At 34.4% G+C, this 17518-nt stretch overlaps 1 protein-coding gene across 3 annotated transcripts in view; it reads right to left on the bottom strand.

The window, feature by feature from the left end:
* The window catches only part of LOC110104878 (actin-related protein 9), a 47014-nt gene that overhangs the window by 15030 nt on the left and 14466 nt on the right, over positions 1-17518 (bottom strand). For all 3 annotated transcript variants that reach the window (XM_020834160.2, XM_028693469.1, XM_028693470.1), the window contains exons 9-13: positions 12926-12990; positions 12590-12679; positions 12338-12388; positions 2992-3123; positions 1366-1455 (exon numbers count right to left, since the gene is read on the bottom strand). In XM_020834160.2, coding sequence (XP_020689819.1) covers positions 1366-1455; positions 2992-3123; positions 12338-12388; positions 12590-12679; positions 12926-12990 — 428 coding nt within the window. The remainder of the gene's footprint in view (positions 1-1365; positions 1456-2991; positions 3124-12337; positions 12389-12589; positions 12680-12925; positions 12991-17518) is intronic.

Genomic DNA, 17518 nt, shown 5'->3' with positions numbered 1-17518 from the left:
AGATAGCTCATTAATCATATCATATAACTTCTATTAATCTATTTCAGTAGAACATTTATCGGTAAAAACATCTTTTCTAAAACACTAACCAGATGGATACGCCATGACTTGATGGTGGTAAAATAGAGACTTAGGGAGATTTCATAATTATAACTATTTCAAGAAACATTTTACAAAGACATGATATATGTTTCTATATTATACATAATGAATCAAAAACATTGAAACCACATTTTTTTGTGTGGGGTAGGGGGGATATATATATACACACACACACAAAGCAAGTAAATATATTTATATACAGTAACAACATTTGCAAAGCCCACATAAATTCTTGATTCATCTCTCAGTCCATTCAAATATTCTTAAACAGGAAGTTTACAAACTAATATAAGGATAAAACCACTTTTCTAAACATCTTTTTGTTAAGGTGCATAGAAGGTAACTCACACAAAGCACATCTCCTTAAACTGACCCCACAAGTAAGCTGAATACAACACATGAATAGAACTGAGAAATAATAAACAGTTCCCTTTAGAGACCTTAAAATGGAAGGTGCTAGAAGATTAAAATAAAGGCAGTCTCTTAAATTATCTAAGTATTTTCTAAAATGTGCACTAAAGAATCCACAAGGTAGTAAAAATTGATTCTGAGAAGGGACGATTGAAACCTAGGCCAGCAGTTTAACAGGTAGACCAAGGAAAGTGTTATCCAGTATGTAAAATATTATTAAAACAAAATCAATAACTTAATAATACGCAAGTACATTTTTTTATAATAATTTATGGTTAAATAGCCAAAGAGCTCAAACTCACTTCTATTAAAAAAATGAGCTTTCCATCCAATTTCATTCAGCCAGTGTCAGATTGATTTTCATATTAAAAGAACACTCCAGAAAGTAAAATGAATCATATAAAATGTGTCAGAATGTAACTTACGAATTTCTGCTAAGAAATATTATCATCAATCGAACAACCACAAACATCATAAAAATTTATTCTACCCATTTTTGCGATGTACTATGTTATTCATTATGTCCAAATGACGTGAAAGAAACAAATTAAAGTGAAAGTAAGATTACATGCTTTAATTAATCCTTTTGAACTTAGTAGCGCACAAGTTCAATTTTCTATTTGATACAAATTCTTAGAGTTTGAACACACAACATAACCCAAGAAAACAAAGTTTGTGCCATGAGAGCGTTTGGCATGAATATATAATCTTTCATAAAAAGAAAGTAAAATATCCTGAAAATTGATAAATTTCTTCCGGTAACACTTGTCACAACTTGCAAACATGTTTATTGATCTAAACTAACGAAAAATGATATACTCGCAAAGATGGTATTCAAGAAAGACGGGTTACATTGAGGGCAGATAGTCTAGCCTTGTGTGATCCAGCAGGCTTTCCTTCCTCACAAGAGTGTACAATAGCCACAGCATCAAACTCACCCTCCTATACCAAAAAAGGGTACAGTCAATGGTAATATTAATGAAAGCCATACAAGACATAAATACTTCATAAGGAACATGCGCTTTTCCATCAAATACGAATTATGGCATATTAATCACCAAATATAGTACCTGAAAAGTAAATTGAGAATAAAAGAAACTGCTGAAGCTCATGAGTACATTGAGACCCCTAAAATGTATTAGAATTCATTTAATCCCACTGTTTAAAAATCAAAGTTAACCCATTTCATGCCCATAAGGTCCGATTATTCTTCACTTGCCTTACTGGCCAAATGATATCAGTCACAAAAAAAAAATTATATTCTGATAGACCTCCTTTAGTTTGATGTCAGATTTCTGTCTGTGGCCTTACTCTTTTGCAGTGTACGCACTACGTGGATGCTGAAATGAGATGCTCTTCATGAAGTTTTAAAAAAACCAAGCATTAAACAGAAAGATGATGACTTCTTTTTGCTAGATCTCTAGGATCCCTGATTTCTCTTTCTTCAATTAATTTACTTATTCAAAGATCAGCCCTTGCTTCAATCCTAACATGATAAGAAGAATGACTAGAAGAATGTAGATAGAAAAACTTAGGGAGAGGAGAGGTAGGATCTAGTAAATGAGAGAGGGGGAGACAAAACTAGGCTTTCAGCTATGAAAGACTAGTTAAGGGGTCCATTTTGAAGAGAGGAGGGAGATTTCAGGATTGCAAATAAACTTCAAACCATCATAATTACAAGAGTTTCTCATCATCTCCTATTAATAAAAATAGGGTCACAGATACAACCATGAAAATAACCTACAATTAAAATAGAGGATATTTCCTAACTAAGGTACATAGAAAAGAAAATTTGTGATTTGAATAAACCGAATTGGTTTGTGTCTAGAACCATGTCATGTTTTAGGCCTAGCAATGTATGGACAAGCTGGTACCAGAACAGAAAGGTATGAAAACCATGGACACTTGGGTCAAATAAAAATTGATAAGTCAATTAATCTAGTCAGTTAATAAAATCTATTAATAGTGCCAAAAGATTGATGGGGCAATTTAAAATCTTTAGTTTGTAGCTACAATTCTTATACACTCAAGTAGGTCTAAGATCTAATGAAATGCAAGTTGTCCTGTCTGCTGCCAAAAGTCAACTCATGTTACCAGGTCGTTGCATATACAAGCTAACTGTATAGCCCTTTTGATGAAGAGAAAAAATTGTTTTAAGCAGATATTTTCTAAAATTACTAAAGCCCACCACTCACAATTTTTTGATCAGTTGATAAGCAATGAAAAACATAGAGGCCAATGCTTTAAAATTCAAGTCTTCAAGGTTATTTGTATAAAATCTAAAGTTAGAATTAAAGACAAAGCAATCGTACAAGCAACATACAAAGGAAACAGAAACGTTTTCTCAACAAATACATGTCTTTAAAAACAATAAAAGTTGGTAATAAAATACAAACAAATTTCACGCAAAATAAGAGGGAAAAGAGAAAAATAAGGAAAAAAAAAAAAACTTATTTAGGAAGGTAAAAGCTAACTCACTCTAATCTGGCAGTAAGACTCTTTTATTTTATTTAGCATGAGCATGTCAATTGACTTCATCACCGGATCTGTGTTTATACTTGGCCATGCCTGATGATAGCGTTGAACCCACAAAAGGCACCTTGAAATGTCCTACAGCATTATTCAATTGAATATTTAGACACAGTAGGTAAGTCATGTAGAGATATCATGACATTTTAAATAAGATTTATGATGAGTTGATCATTGCCCATTTTTTGTTCAAATGATTGATTGCAGAATGCATAATTTAGAAGAGATTATTTGATTCAAAAATTTTAAATTCCTTAAATTGGTTGTTGCTTGACATCCACAATTCTAATTAACTCTTAGCAAATGAAGAATACCTATGCATGAGGTTCCTTAAATGATGATCTAGGATAGGAGGATGTATAAAACGTCACTTGTCTCTCTACTGCATTCATAGAAAGAAACGTAAGCCATAGCATGCTATAGATACTCTCAAGATATAGGGGATCTCATCGGAGATAATGTCGTCGCACCACCTAAAGAGAACATTAGTATTGGCCTTTCTTTGAATGTCATATTGCAATCCTTTTTGTGACCCGTGGATCTCGTTGAAGCCCTTCACACCCCCATCATAAAAAAAGAACATTGTCGCCAATCTCAAAACCACAAGTATATAATATACAGGAACTCACAAAAGCAATATCATGTTTAAAAAAAATCAAGATGAAAATCTTGATAAGAGTGTAAAAGTCCGAGAATGCTCAAAATTTTTTAATATTTTCCATATTTTTTTTAATTTTTCTTGATTTTCTTTCTTTCTTTTTATTAAAAAATATCACAAAATATTCAGAGGATTTCTCATCTGTTGACTCGCTTAACTGTGTATACATAGTGCTCAGAAGATTTGTTTGAACCATAGAATTAGGTTGCATGCTTTTTAAATCAGTTGCATACATTTCAAAGTGAAGCCCATTCAGAAAAAAGTGAACATTTTTGGAGCCATTGTGATTTCAATTTTCAGGTTATCACTAGCACAGGTATTTTATCTAAATACAAGCATTACTGTGCATTTTTGACAAGTTGGTGTGCTTTTGAAGTGCGTACATCCTTTTCAAAGCACATGCATGACTTTTGGTGCTCCTCAAATTCGAATTGAATTGTCTTATAAAGCACACTTCATTTAAAACTATTTAGGTTTAATTTTTCACGCATTTGTTAGTTGTCATTTTTTCCATGCAAATTTTTGGAGCACACCTACACGTTATTGGAAATGTTTTTATAAGTTCATATTTGTCCACTTGCAAGTTTGTTTGAGTTTATTTGTGTGCATGCCCACAATGCGAAGTTTTGATGAGTCGTGTAATAATGTCATCTTATTTCTATTTTGATTGCGTGGAAAGCTGAGCGGGTTCTATAGTGGGAGCATCCATGCCAATAAATGGGGTCGTCTTCCATGCTATTTTGAGTTCATAGTGTTCCAAGAAATAGCAAGGCCGACCTAAAAGTGTCTATTAGCGAGTCTCTAGAGTTCCTTTTTTTTCTCATTTTTCATCACTTTATGTGATTTGTAATGCATTTCAAGCATTTGTTTAATTTGTGTACTGCTTAATAGCTCTTTTTAGTTGTCATAACTTTTTTTTTTCAAAAAACATTTGTTTAATTGTTTAGGTAGATTTCGTGTGAATTTGGCAATGCTTATATGTCACTCTTGCATATGGGGTACCGAGAAACATGATAGCCCTACCCACTAAGTCAAGTTGATCATGGTTAAAGCTCTATCCCAGTGCATGAAGAAAATAAATATATGAATGCTGCATGGTGAACAAGAATGAGTTTTCTTTTAGTCCACCATGCAAGAAAGACATGTGTGAACATTTTTGGGGAAATTACCCACATAATGAAAGCACAAAACAATAGGATATAGCCCCTCATCAAGAAAAATAGGAATTCAACGAGGCAAGATCACTACATATGCCTCTACATGATATCGACTACACGTTAGTAAAGAGAATAAGAGATTAGAAAGGGAGAGTGAGAAAGAGAGATGACCAATATTGTGTGTTTGTGAGAGAGAGGATTAGTGTTGGGTGTTGGCGAGTCAAAGCTGAGAGGGAGAAATGAGGGAGGAATTTTTATAAACCTTCTCTCTCTTTTTATATCATTAAGGAAGGCAGGGTAGGGGAACAAGTGTGTATGAGGGGATGAAAAAGCAAAGTGAGAAATGAGCGAGGATTTTTATAAACCTTCTTTCTCTTTTTATACGGTTAGAGGAGGCTGCAGATGACCCCCAATTAAGGTGCCTAAAATGTCGCATGCAAGCACTAGTTGAACAAACAATTTCTTGGACAATAAAACTACTCCTAATATTTTTCTCAAAGATAAAACAAAACATTTTTAATATTTTTCTTGTTTTTAATGATAAAAAATCTATTATTAATATTAATGTATACATTTCTTATTTTATGTACAAATATATATATATATATATATATATATATATATATAATTATTAATAATATATTCAAAAATAAGTGTGTATGTGCAGACACTACCATAAATTTATCATCACTCACATGTTATAAATGTTTTCATCCTCCTTGCACAACAAGTCGAGCGATACAACGAGGCTTCACAAACTTTTTTGGTGTTCCAAACATATCGAGGTAGTCCATTTGGTGAAATAGGTGATAGGTGACTACGCTTTTTATGTGAATGCGATATTTTGAGTCGAATTTTCGCTAAATTGCACCCATCTATCATTATAGTCATTGCATTCAACCTGGTTAACTTAGGGAACACTTGGAGGTCAACAACATGAAAATAGCATACAATGAGAACTTCAAATGGAATTTCAACAATGGTAATATCTAAATTTATAAGCTTATTAGCATTTCTACAAACTTATAAACTTATAAGAAGTCATTCATGATATTTTTTAGATGAAGTTGGATATCGATAAGTGATATGGATTAAATATCTTATAAATAGAGATATTTATAGGGATGGTAGGCATTATTCATCCTAATACTTCCACTCTAAATCACTAACATCAATACATTGAACTACTTATTTCTTTTACTTGAATTTCCAATTTATTAGTTATATTATATTGATCCTTCTTTTTTTTTTAATATCAAGATTATCCAATCATTTATTAAATATAATAGAAGTTACTTTTCAAACACAAGTTGTATAAAAATAAAGGTATGGAACAATGAAGGGGTTCAGCTAAACTTCTTATTCTTAAACATAAAAGAGTAATTTTTTATTTCCTAAATACTAAATAACTATGGTTCCATACTTAAATTGGCATTCTCTCCTTGTTATGGAGCTACGAAGGACTTCAACGAGACCTACAAGCCACTAAAGGAATGCAGAGCAACAGTCTATCATATATTAGCATCCTCATTCCCCTCGGCAATAGAACAATGAAGGTTTAATGTTCCACTTCTCCGTGAAGAGCAATGTCGACTCCCAAGAGAGAACATGCAACGTGTGATGCCTGCATTTCTCTATGGAGATGAGTAAAAAATGTTACACTTTATTATTAAGATTAAGAATAACTTCTGGTATTTTTATAAAAGTGAACGGGTATTTCAGCCATTAGCTAGTGTGCTTTCTAAAAAAATCCAATTGTAGTTTTTTTTTTTGCATCCAAATAGCTATCTTTGACCACATTTCTAGGGTAATTACATTCCATGAAGCATGCAAAAAAAAAAAAAAACTCACTCAAAAACTAGTTAAAAGGACCTATAACTGCTTCTTAAACCAAATGCAGGAAGAAAGCACAAAAACATAAAACCCAAGTTCATCACATATTAAGTGCGCCGTTTAATTCCAAATTGCTAAACAAATGAAAATAGCATTAGATGGATTTTTTACTTACTCATTTTTTTAAGTTTTAATTCTTCAATTATACATGGCTTTAAAGGTTCACCTGCTCTGCGACCTAGTTTAATAGACACAATCTATAGTTGAGTTGAACAAGAAAATAAGTTGTGCTAGCGAACCTCTATGACCAAATTAAAATTGCAGTGCAGGGATCTAGTTAAAATCATAGCATAGGAATTGAATCAAATAATTGGTTGGACAATTTTGCAATACAAAACCTTTAACCCAAAGTATAGACTTTGAATTATCACTCCCTCCAACCAAATACTTCAATCAAGTTATGGTAACAATAAGAAAAGTAAGAATCTCTCCCAAAAACTCTTCCTTCAATGTATCAATTCGCATCTCATGCTAGTGCAACACCATAAGTTAGCCACCTCCAAGCTCATCACAGCTACATTTCCATGGTAGACCAGTGGATCTATCAGTTGAAAGACTACATCTTCTCTGTAATGACAAGCGAAGAACATCAAGCATTAGTTCTTTATCTTCCATCTGGAAGAGCCCATCGCCAAGCTACCTAGTTTTCCTCTTTAACTCAAAGCCCACGCAATTATACCTCAACCAAGACAGACCAATGTTGGAATTAAAGAGAGAGAGAGAGAGAGAGAGAGAGAGAGAGAGAGAGAGAGAGAAAAGGATCAAAATAGTATCTTGACTATTTATGAAAGACAAAAATGATTTCCAACTATATTAAAATATCATTTTAATCCCTCAAGTCTTTAAAAATGAATCAAAATAATCTCATGATGGGACTTTTAGATACTCTTTAAAAAGTTGAGAGACCAAAATAGTCCTTTAATATAGTTAGGGACTATTTTGATCTTTCATAAAGAGTCAATAGCTATTTTGATCATTTTTCTGTAAAAAAAAATAATGCTCAGGTTCTCCAATTTTTTTACCCATTTATTATCAATCCAACATTTATCTTTTATCATTCATTTTTTTATGTTTTTTACATAAAAAGTCATTATTAATTATGACAACATTATCACTAATGGTTGAAGGTCAAATGATAAAACTGCACATTGACCATCAGATTGAAGTAGTTCTATTTTTAGTCCGGTTTTAACATCATATATTTAAAGAAAACAATAGGATGTGGCATTTTGGTCTGGTAAATTTTATGATTCTCAGTACAAAGCTTCACATGCATGCCAAAACTCCTTTAATTGCTATAGTAGACATATAACTCATAATCAAAGTTTCAAAATCCTTCTCGAACGCAAATCAATAATATTTTTTATAACGAGAAAATTGACCACAAATACTGGCTATAAAAGCAAGACATCTTCCACCAGAGCAAATTTTGCTCATAGTATAGCAGACATATAAGCAGTCTGATGTCCGAAACCTATTGAAACACATTCAATATTGGCATGCATGGGATTCTAAAATCTAACAAAAATGCATTTCCTCTGTTACATAATATCGTAGAAAAGGTAATGAGAAATAAATGCACCCCGACGCCAAATGATAGCAACTCCAAAATGCCAAAAGAACTGGACGATTTCATGAAAAGTACTGAAAAAATGCTTATATCAAGTCAAAAGCATGCATTTGAGGGAGGCCAACAATAGGAGAATAGTTATAGCAGGATGTTGGATAGAAAAATAATATAGCTGATTCTCCTGTAGATGAATTTCAAATTGCACCATGTCAACAAGGAAACAATATATCAGAAGTTCTCAGAGATGCTAATAAAAACACATAAAATATAGTTATTTTAATTTATATGTATGGATTGAACAAATGATCTGTTGTGTTATTGGTCTGCCATCCTCGAATTAAACGATTAAAAAATAATAGATAATAAGAAACATATAATAAACTAAAGCATATCTTAGATCATCAAAGAAATTAAAAAAAAAATATATACATCATAGCAAGGTTGGGAAAACCAGACCGGACGTTGAACCAGAAAAATGAGAGGTTCAAAATTCAATGATTCGATCGGGGTTGAACTGAATGATATAATAAATATTATAATTATTTTAATAAAATAAATAATATAATAATGATATAAATTTGTGTCTAAAAGTAAATTTAGTTTATATACAAACTTAAACATTTAATATAATTTATTACTAATTTATGTTAAATTTAATGTAAATTATTATAAATTACTATTAATTTATATTTTATATTTAGATAAATTTTACAGTCATAAATTATATATTAAATTCACATTATATTTTTACTTCTATAAATCATTCATGTTATATTATTCATAATTAATAAATAGATAAAAATTAAATTTAAATAATGTATATTTAAAAATAAAATAGATAAACAATCAAAATATAACTAATCAACAAAATAAATATTATTCTAATTATTAATAAAATAATTAAAATTTTGTTTCAAAATATATAATGTATGTGTTTTTTATCTTTGAAGTAGAAATTTTAAATTTCAACTAAGTTATTTAGTCCCACATCACTTGGGAGTTTTGTATATATAGATTTTTTTTTGTTGTCATGTGTTAAAAGCCCACATAGGGTGGTGGGACCATGTGAGCATGTTGCATTGGTGCTTAGATCGTAAATAATTATTAAAAAAATTTAGGCTTATTAAATTAATATTAAATTAATTTATTTAATTATTTAAGTAAGAGATCAATTGAACCGGCCGATTCTTGAAAACTGGGATCGATTCAACAGTTGGCAGGTTGAACTGCCATTTCAAACCGGTTCACATCGGTTTGATGTTGGGCCAGTTTTTAAGGAGGATCGAACCGAGCATATGACTAGTTCACGGTCGAACTAACCGGTCCGGTACTCCAATCCGATTTTCAAAACCATGCATAATTGTGTTAACAAGCAAATAATGTTTGTTGTTAGGATGGCATTGCGTGGCACTACCAAGGAGAAAAGGGAGTCTTCAACTAGAGACTCTTCCTGAGTCGAGGAAAAATTCCTACAGCATCCCCATTTTTAGAAGTCGAGAAGAAAAAGCAATGTAAAAGAGAAATGATAACAAAGAGCATGCAAAGATGGTAGTATACATAATTCAGCTTTGTATCCTATGTTGACAGTGTAGTGGGAGACAATTCACTAAAATAGTAAAAAGTGCAAATTATAAGGAATGAGTAAACTAGCCAATCGAATTGTGCAACTGGGCCAAGGGACCAAGAATCCATTATACATCGAGTTAATATCTCAACTAAGGTTCAAAAAGTCCCCCCTTCCTGGAAAAAAGTAGAGGCAAAATATTCAAAAATAGGAGCTGATGGGATGAAAACGAGGTATTATAGTGTCAGCCATCACGACCAAAGGTCTAATGGCTTATAGGTGGTTGAGGCCCAAATTAGCATTTTCGTCATGCAAGAATGCAATTGGAAAGTTGTGGTAGTCTTGTTGAACATCATGGATAGGTGTCAACAATGAGGAAATAGAAAAGTGCATGTATTAAAGCCAACAAGTATGTCCAAACTCAGTGACCTCAGAAGGTAATTGTCAGACTAGGAATTCCGGATACTGCTATGTGACCTCAGTCATAGCTAGCAACTCGCTAATGAGCCGACGACCAAGGAGACGTAGGGCGGAATCAAGGAGTTGACAAACTGAAAAGAGGCATCGAAAAATGAGCTAACAGGTAAAACCAAAAAGATGGTAAGAGACGGCGGAAGGGATTGAGGAGACGATAAAGGGGTGGAGGGTAGCTCCAAGGCAACGATAGAAGAGCTGGCAACATGGAGATGTCGAATCCAATGAATCAGTAAGTTCACAGGCTGACAAAGCTAAGTGGATATAATAGAGCCAATTCACCTGTTGGAAGAGCAAAGCAACGAACTGAGTGACCTCATCAAGATATGGATTATAACGAGAAGCACAAGAGTTGTTAACTCGGAAGATGCTAAGTGAATGAGCCAATAAAACCGGTTAGCAAGAGAGACGCCAATCAACAGGGTCGACAGAATTGATCAACAGGAAACCATGGCAAGGAGAATGACAAGCGGTTGGAGACCATGTTGCTAGCCAAAGAAGTGATGGGAGGTAGCAAGTTATTAACAAGCAAACCAAAATACGACGACATCGTGAGAAACAAGAGACCTGGTGATGGATTGAGAAGGTGACCATGGTACATTAACCGGACAGCACCTTGATGCAACGACATCAAACAATTCATTGACAACCACATGTTCAACCTTGATTTGGTGTGGAAAACTGATTTTTACTAATAGGAAAGCACAGAGTTTAAAACTTGAAAAGAAGTCAAGCATAAAATATTACACAAAGCATAATTTTAGAGTTATAAATAAGATTCAAATACAAGTCTAAAGCTTTAAAAATCAATAATATTTCATCAAAGTTTATTCAGTTTAGCAAACAAAAACACCCCCAAATGCACTCAATGGAATGCGATGGTAACCAAAAAAGAGAAAGTGAGAATCAAAGTTTGCCAACCTCCGAGAGGAAGAGATAGAGAAATGCGCAAAAAGATTGACAAAGTCTCCATTAACCCCGAGCTTTCAAGTGAGAGAGTTTACATTGTGGTTGAGTCGTTGATCAAGAGAGGCATCAACAGGAGAGTGACATTTTATGTCTTAATTGTGAGTGCAAAAAAATATTTATTTAGGGTTAAAGGCTTCCTCCACTCTAGGAGACTATAAAACAAAAACCTAATTTTAAGAAAATAATAATAAACCCTGCCACATTACACGGCTACATGCTCGCGAGTCCTCATTTCCACAATTTGATCATGCCCCATGTTGTCCAAATTCAAGAACTGAATGTCAAATGAAGTCCAAAGCCCATGATCCATCGCAAAACAAATAAATAGCATGAAATGCGTTCCTCGGTATCATAACGCTTAGAAATGTACACCTCAATCGATCGAGGCATATGTTTTCATTCAAACTAATTGAGTCATAAGCTTCAATTCAAATCTTTAAGCTTCAAAATAGAATGAATGCTAAAGCGTAAGTTTTGAATGTTTTTTAAAATCATGGTCCAACCACTAAAAGGTTTATTACATCATTTCCTCCGCTCCGTTCCTACCCAAATACTCATGAAATAGATTTTGTGAAGGCACTTAACTTCTAAAATATTGTGTATCCACAAATAGTGCATTGAAGCAAATCAATCTATCATCAATGACATCCTCTAGTATATATATACTAGAGGCTTTGCATGAAATTTTCAATATAAAATCAATAAACTAATATTTTCAAGCATTTTAACTAGAAGTAAGAGAATACACATATACTGACTAATACAGTTTTAGATTTTTGTATGATAAGCCAATCTCCAATATATATCCAACTGAAACGTGTCATGCAAGACATGTGTTTACCATCACGGCATTGCAAATAAAAAAAAAACATTGCATCATATTTACTAATTTGAAATTCGACTAAAAACTTAACAACAAATAACATAACAACATCCGAAACAAAAGATAGTGTAAAGAGAATGCAATTGCCAATTCTTTGAATAAAATTAAAAGTAATAGCAATACCCACCTCTCCACCATATGGTTGTGTAATTATTGTTGAAGGTAAAGCAACTCCGTCCTGAAAACGAATCACCATAATAGCAGTAAATGTCATTTGGGAAGCTGTAGATTGTATGTTTTCTGAAAGCCATTAATATGAAACTCAAATCTTTATAACAAGATGAGGGGAGGTAAAAAAAAATTCGCAGAAATAAATATGCAGAAACCAGCAAAAACAGAAACAACGACTCAAAGTATAGATGAGTTTAGAACTCCTTGCCTCAATACAAATTACAGACGTAACTTGAGCACCAATATTTACCACACAAGCCGTGGATAGCCCATTTCCAAAAGCTGCTGCAAGTCCTTCCTGTTGTATGGATTTATAAATAATAAACAACCATATAACCAAAAAATATATCTAGAATAAATGTCCGAAGTTCAGTAATATATTCATTTACACGAGAAAGAGAACTGTCAGGATGTATTAAGAATAAAGAAAATAATAAATACAATGGATTGCAGCTAAATATCAGGATGCATTCAAAGAATCAGATGTCAATAGCTCCATGTTTCAATGAAAATAATTATTTCAGATAAAGATTATGTGGCACACCTGATGTACAACGGCTGTACTAAATCTCAAATCCCGCAAGACAATAGATAGCATTTCTTTGATCTCTACACAAGCAGAAACAAAAAATAACATTTTCATATTATCTTTTGGCTTAAACTTGATGCTCAGAATATCACGATTGTCAATAGCAAAGCAACAATCAGTAAGAATAAACTTCTCAAGATCAAATCAAAATAGCAACATTAAATTGTCATACTTGCACTCAATAAACTTGTACATTCATCAAAAGGTACACAATTTAATGAAACAAACAATTTTAGGAAACATATAGCATTTCCTATGTTGTGCATGAAATTATAAGCCCGAATTACTCAAGTAGCTTTCAAGCAGTTCCCACAAGTAAACGAAAACAAGAAATAGTATTGCCAAACTTTAGAAGGCAGAAAATTAATGAAATCAAGAATAAAATTATAAATGAAAAAAATGTGAAAAGCACTCATGAATCTCATGCAACTCATAAAATATATTCATGCTTGAAGAAGGGGAAACTAACGGCTAATTACACATCCTATTACATAATTAGTTAATCAATTAATTAGGTTAACTCTACTGATTGATTATTAAATAATTATTCAATTAATGTTCTTTCAAAAATATGGCCAAAAAGGTAAGACTTTGTAAAGCTGGCACTCAATCCAATAAGCTAAGCCACTACAGAAGCAAACTGATTATTATTATTAGGCCGGCCCTTTGAGTCATGCACGATGGCCCATCTTGATCTCTTATAAGGCATGAGTAGCAGCCTAAATAGGACCGCACAAATCCCCATAAGTTGAGTGAATAGATATATTGTACACGAAATACAACCTATCATTATATAAAAGAAGGGGATGCACACTCACTGTGTCGTAATTATATAAAAAGGAGGGCAGACACAGTCATCATGTCATACATCCCTTATCATGACCAAACAAAAGGGGGCAGCTTTAGGGCAAAAAGAGAGACAATGCTTCAAAGAATGTTTCCTCCACTACGTGAATGAAAAAATATTGGAAGAAATATGTTGAAATATTCACTGAAAAATGGATGAAAGTGATAAAGCTATGAACCCCACCTCATTTCAAGAGACAAAAGGCTCTTGTTTTGTGAGTCCCGGCGCCTCATTTCAGACCTATAGGAGGAAAAAGATTAAGGGGATATTCATTGGAGGAAATGTGAGGTGCATTTATAGTGGGATTAGGGCTTATTTTACGGGAGAAAGTTTGATGTGGGAAGGATTATGTGAAGAATTTTTCAGAAATAGTTTTTTCTTAGGTGATTTTGGATTCCTAGTTGCTTCTAGGAAATTGGGGGAGAGCCGATTCACCTATTAAATAGAGAATCAATTGTATATTGTGTTTCTTTGATTGAAGATTGTTATTTCAGCTTTATTAGTGATGTTCCTGCATGTCATTGTTGTTCTCTCTTGATTTTGGTGGTTGTCTTTTGTTGGTTGGTGCAAATTTTGCTCTAGTGATTGTTTTGGGTTCTGATTTGATCTCCAAAACATATCAAATTGATATCAGAGCAAGTTTTTGAGACCGATAGCTAGGAAGAGTTGAGGCATTGGAAGAAAAGTTGGAGGGGAAAGTAGGGCAGCTGCGAACGAATGTGGGATCGTTGAACGATGATGAAGCAGATGTTGGAGTTTCAAACTAAAGCCGCTTCACCGGAAACAAGGGGGAATCAGGGAAATGACATGCCAAGGAGAGACAGAGAGGTGAAATTTTAGGAGAGAATGAGGGAATATCCCACCTTGAGCCTCTATTGAGAAGGGGGATGGATAGGGAATATAGAGGTAGGAGGGAATGAGAAAAAGAGAACAGACGGGCTGAATTTGAAGGAAGAGAGGGATATGAAAGGAGAAGGGAGGAGAGGGAACAATGGAGAGACCCCAATGCTCGCTTCATGGGAGGCATGCAGGGCTAAAAAGGAAATTGGGGAAGTGATGGGGACATCAGATCATCATGGAAAGTTTATCAGAGACGTGGCCGCCGATCTACGGCCACGATCGAGTCTTTATATTTTTGTGTCATTAGTGTATTTTATTATTCATGTATTTTGTTATTTGCTTAGGTGCGTTTTATTATTTCCTGTTGTACCCCTCTTATGGGAGTTGTCGTATGTAAGCCCAAAGGGCATTTGCGTCTTTTGTTTTGAGTCATTTGTATGAGGCTATTTAAAGCCCCACTTTGTTCTATTTTGATTAATGAATGATTGCTTATGAATTTTCTTGTTTGATAAGTTTGAGAAAGCTTTAGTGTGCTCATGGAGAGAGATCCCTAGGAGAGTGAGGATCACGCAATACCCACCAATCTAGATAAGTTGGGTTCGTGGTTTCGTTCTTTATTTTCTTTTCTCTTTATTCCCCCCACCAATCCTCACATAATCGCCGAACCTCCATTGCTCCGAACCCCTTTCCCCATCCACCTCATATCCCCGACCAAAATCCCTACCCAACTCCCCCATACCGCCGGCCCAACACCTAGCCACCGCCGCCCTCCCACTTATGTTTCCCATTGAAACCCTTGCCTAATTTGGGTGAATTAACTTTGGGAAGATTTTCAAAATTTCAAATTCAACAAATTTGAAATTTGAATTCTTTCCTAATTTATCATCCTATTTATGGAAAGTTATTAAATCAATTTTTATTTGAATTTCAAATTCAAAGAGGATTTAATTATTTTTTTCCTAAATCTCAATCCCAAATTAAGTAGCCACAATTGAGTGCATTAAATCCATATTTCCCTCTATGGATGCCGCCGGCCCCCTTCCCCTCTATCTTGGCTTTAATTAATAATTATTGCCTATTCTCCCCATATTGCTTTTAGAAATTATATTCAAATCCCTTTACGTTGTCTCTAACAAATTTTTGCTGAGCCTTATTTCCTAATCTAATTCCCAAATCAACTCATTGATTTAGGAATAGAAAATCCCTCAAATTTCCCCTCTATCCCGCCGCTCTCCCTGTTCCTCTCTCCTCACCCGACCACCTCTCCCTCTCAAATTCCATCTCCCCCACTTCAACACCTTGCTGGACTGAAAGCTTGACTTCTCCTCCCAATTCCCTTTGCTCCTAAGCCAAGATTTTTGGGATTTCTCTCAGAATTTGGCTCCAAAATCTGAAGTCAGTTTAGAGTTTTGATAAGGGAATTTAAGAGTTATTCTTTCTTCGCTTGCAAGAAAAATTCCTTTCTCTTCGACAACCTTCAAGAACACTAGCAAGACAATAGGAGATTTGGTCTCAAGCATACATGAATGGCGGATCCGGAAACTAATTACGGCATAACTTGGGACGAAGACAGCTACGTAGACATCCTACAATCTACTTTCTTCGACGTAAACCCAAGAGTTGATTTCACCGTCGAGGATTACTTAGAGCGCACGTTGATCTATTTGGTAGAGGCTATCGACGAACACTTCGAAGGCATTGAGTGGAGGATCTCCACCTCTCCCTAACGAAGGTTTCTCTTTCCCCTTGCGTCTTATTTCTTTTATTCTAAATTCTTGTTGGTTTGATTGCAGTCACGACGGACTCTTTCAACTGCTCTTGCTTAAGCTTAGTAATCGTAGGATTTGAGCGCACTTTCAATGCATCCTAATTCTCATTGTTAGATTATGGATTAATTTGAAAACTACTACTTGGTATTGTATTATTTTTCTTATTTGTCTTGAAAGTTTCAAAACTTGTAACATGTGATTTAGCCTAAGAAGATAACTCCTTATTTGTTTTGATTCTTCATTTTAAAATTGCTATTAATTTTATTCTAATATTATTCTAATCACGAGTTGTGCAATGACTAAATGATTCCATAATCATCTCATCTAAGTAGTCCTGCATCAGGAAGGGAAGATTCGAAGGTCAGGAAGCTGGAAATGCCGGTGCTTGAAGACGAGGATGCGCATGGGTGGATCTATAGAGTAGAGAGATATTTTGTGGTGAATGGGTTGGCGGAAATGGAGAGGCTTATAGAGGCGGCTCTATGCCTCGAGGGTAAGGCACTAGCATGGTACCAATGGAGGGAGATGAGGTACATGATCCCTTTATGGGAGAAGTTCATTGAACATTTATTGGAGCGCTTTTGAACCAAGCAGGAGGGGGACTATTATGAGCAGGCCTTTGCTTTGACACATGTGGGAATGATGATGGAGTACCAGGAAAGATTTGAGCTTATGTCGGGACATTTAGGGAGACTATCAAAGATGGTGTTAGAGAGCAATTTCATGAGGGGACTCAAACCAAAGTTGAGAACCGCTATGCGGGTGACAAGACCCCGTGACTTGGGAGAGGCTATGTAGTTAGCCTAATTGATAGAGAACAAGAATTCACTTGAGAGGAGTATCAAAGGATGTAGTTTTGGAGGTTCTTACCGCACGAAGACCACCTTCCTTACATCTAGGATGCTGACTGCATCGGGTCAAAGAGAAACTCCAAAGGAGAAATGTTTGGGAGCTCGGCCGGGAGGGAACTTTAAAAGGCTCACGGATATGGAGTTATAGGACAAACAAGCTAAGGGGCTATGTTTTAGGTGCAACGAGAAGTTTACACCGGGTCATAGGTGTAAAAATCGCACCTTGCAGATCCTTTTTGTT

This window comes from Dendrobium catenatum, unplaced genomic scaffold (assembly GCF_001605985.2).
Source record: "Dendrobium catenatum unplaced genomic scaffold, ASM160598v2 fragScaff_scaffold_292, whole genome shotgun sequence".
NCBI lineage: Eukaryota > Viridiplantae > Streptophyta > Magnoliopsida > Asparagales > Orchidaceae > Dendrobium > Dendrobium catenatum.
This window is presented reverse-complemented; position numbering and strand designations above follow the sequence as displayed.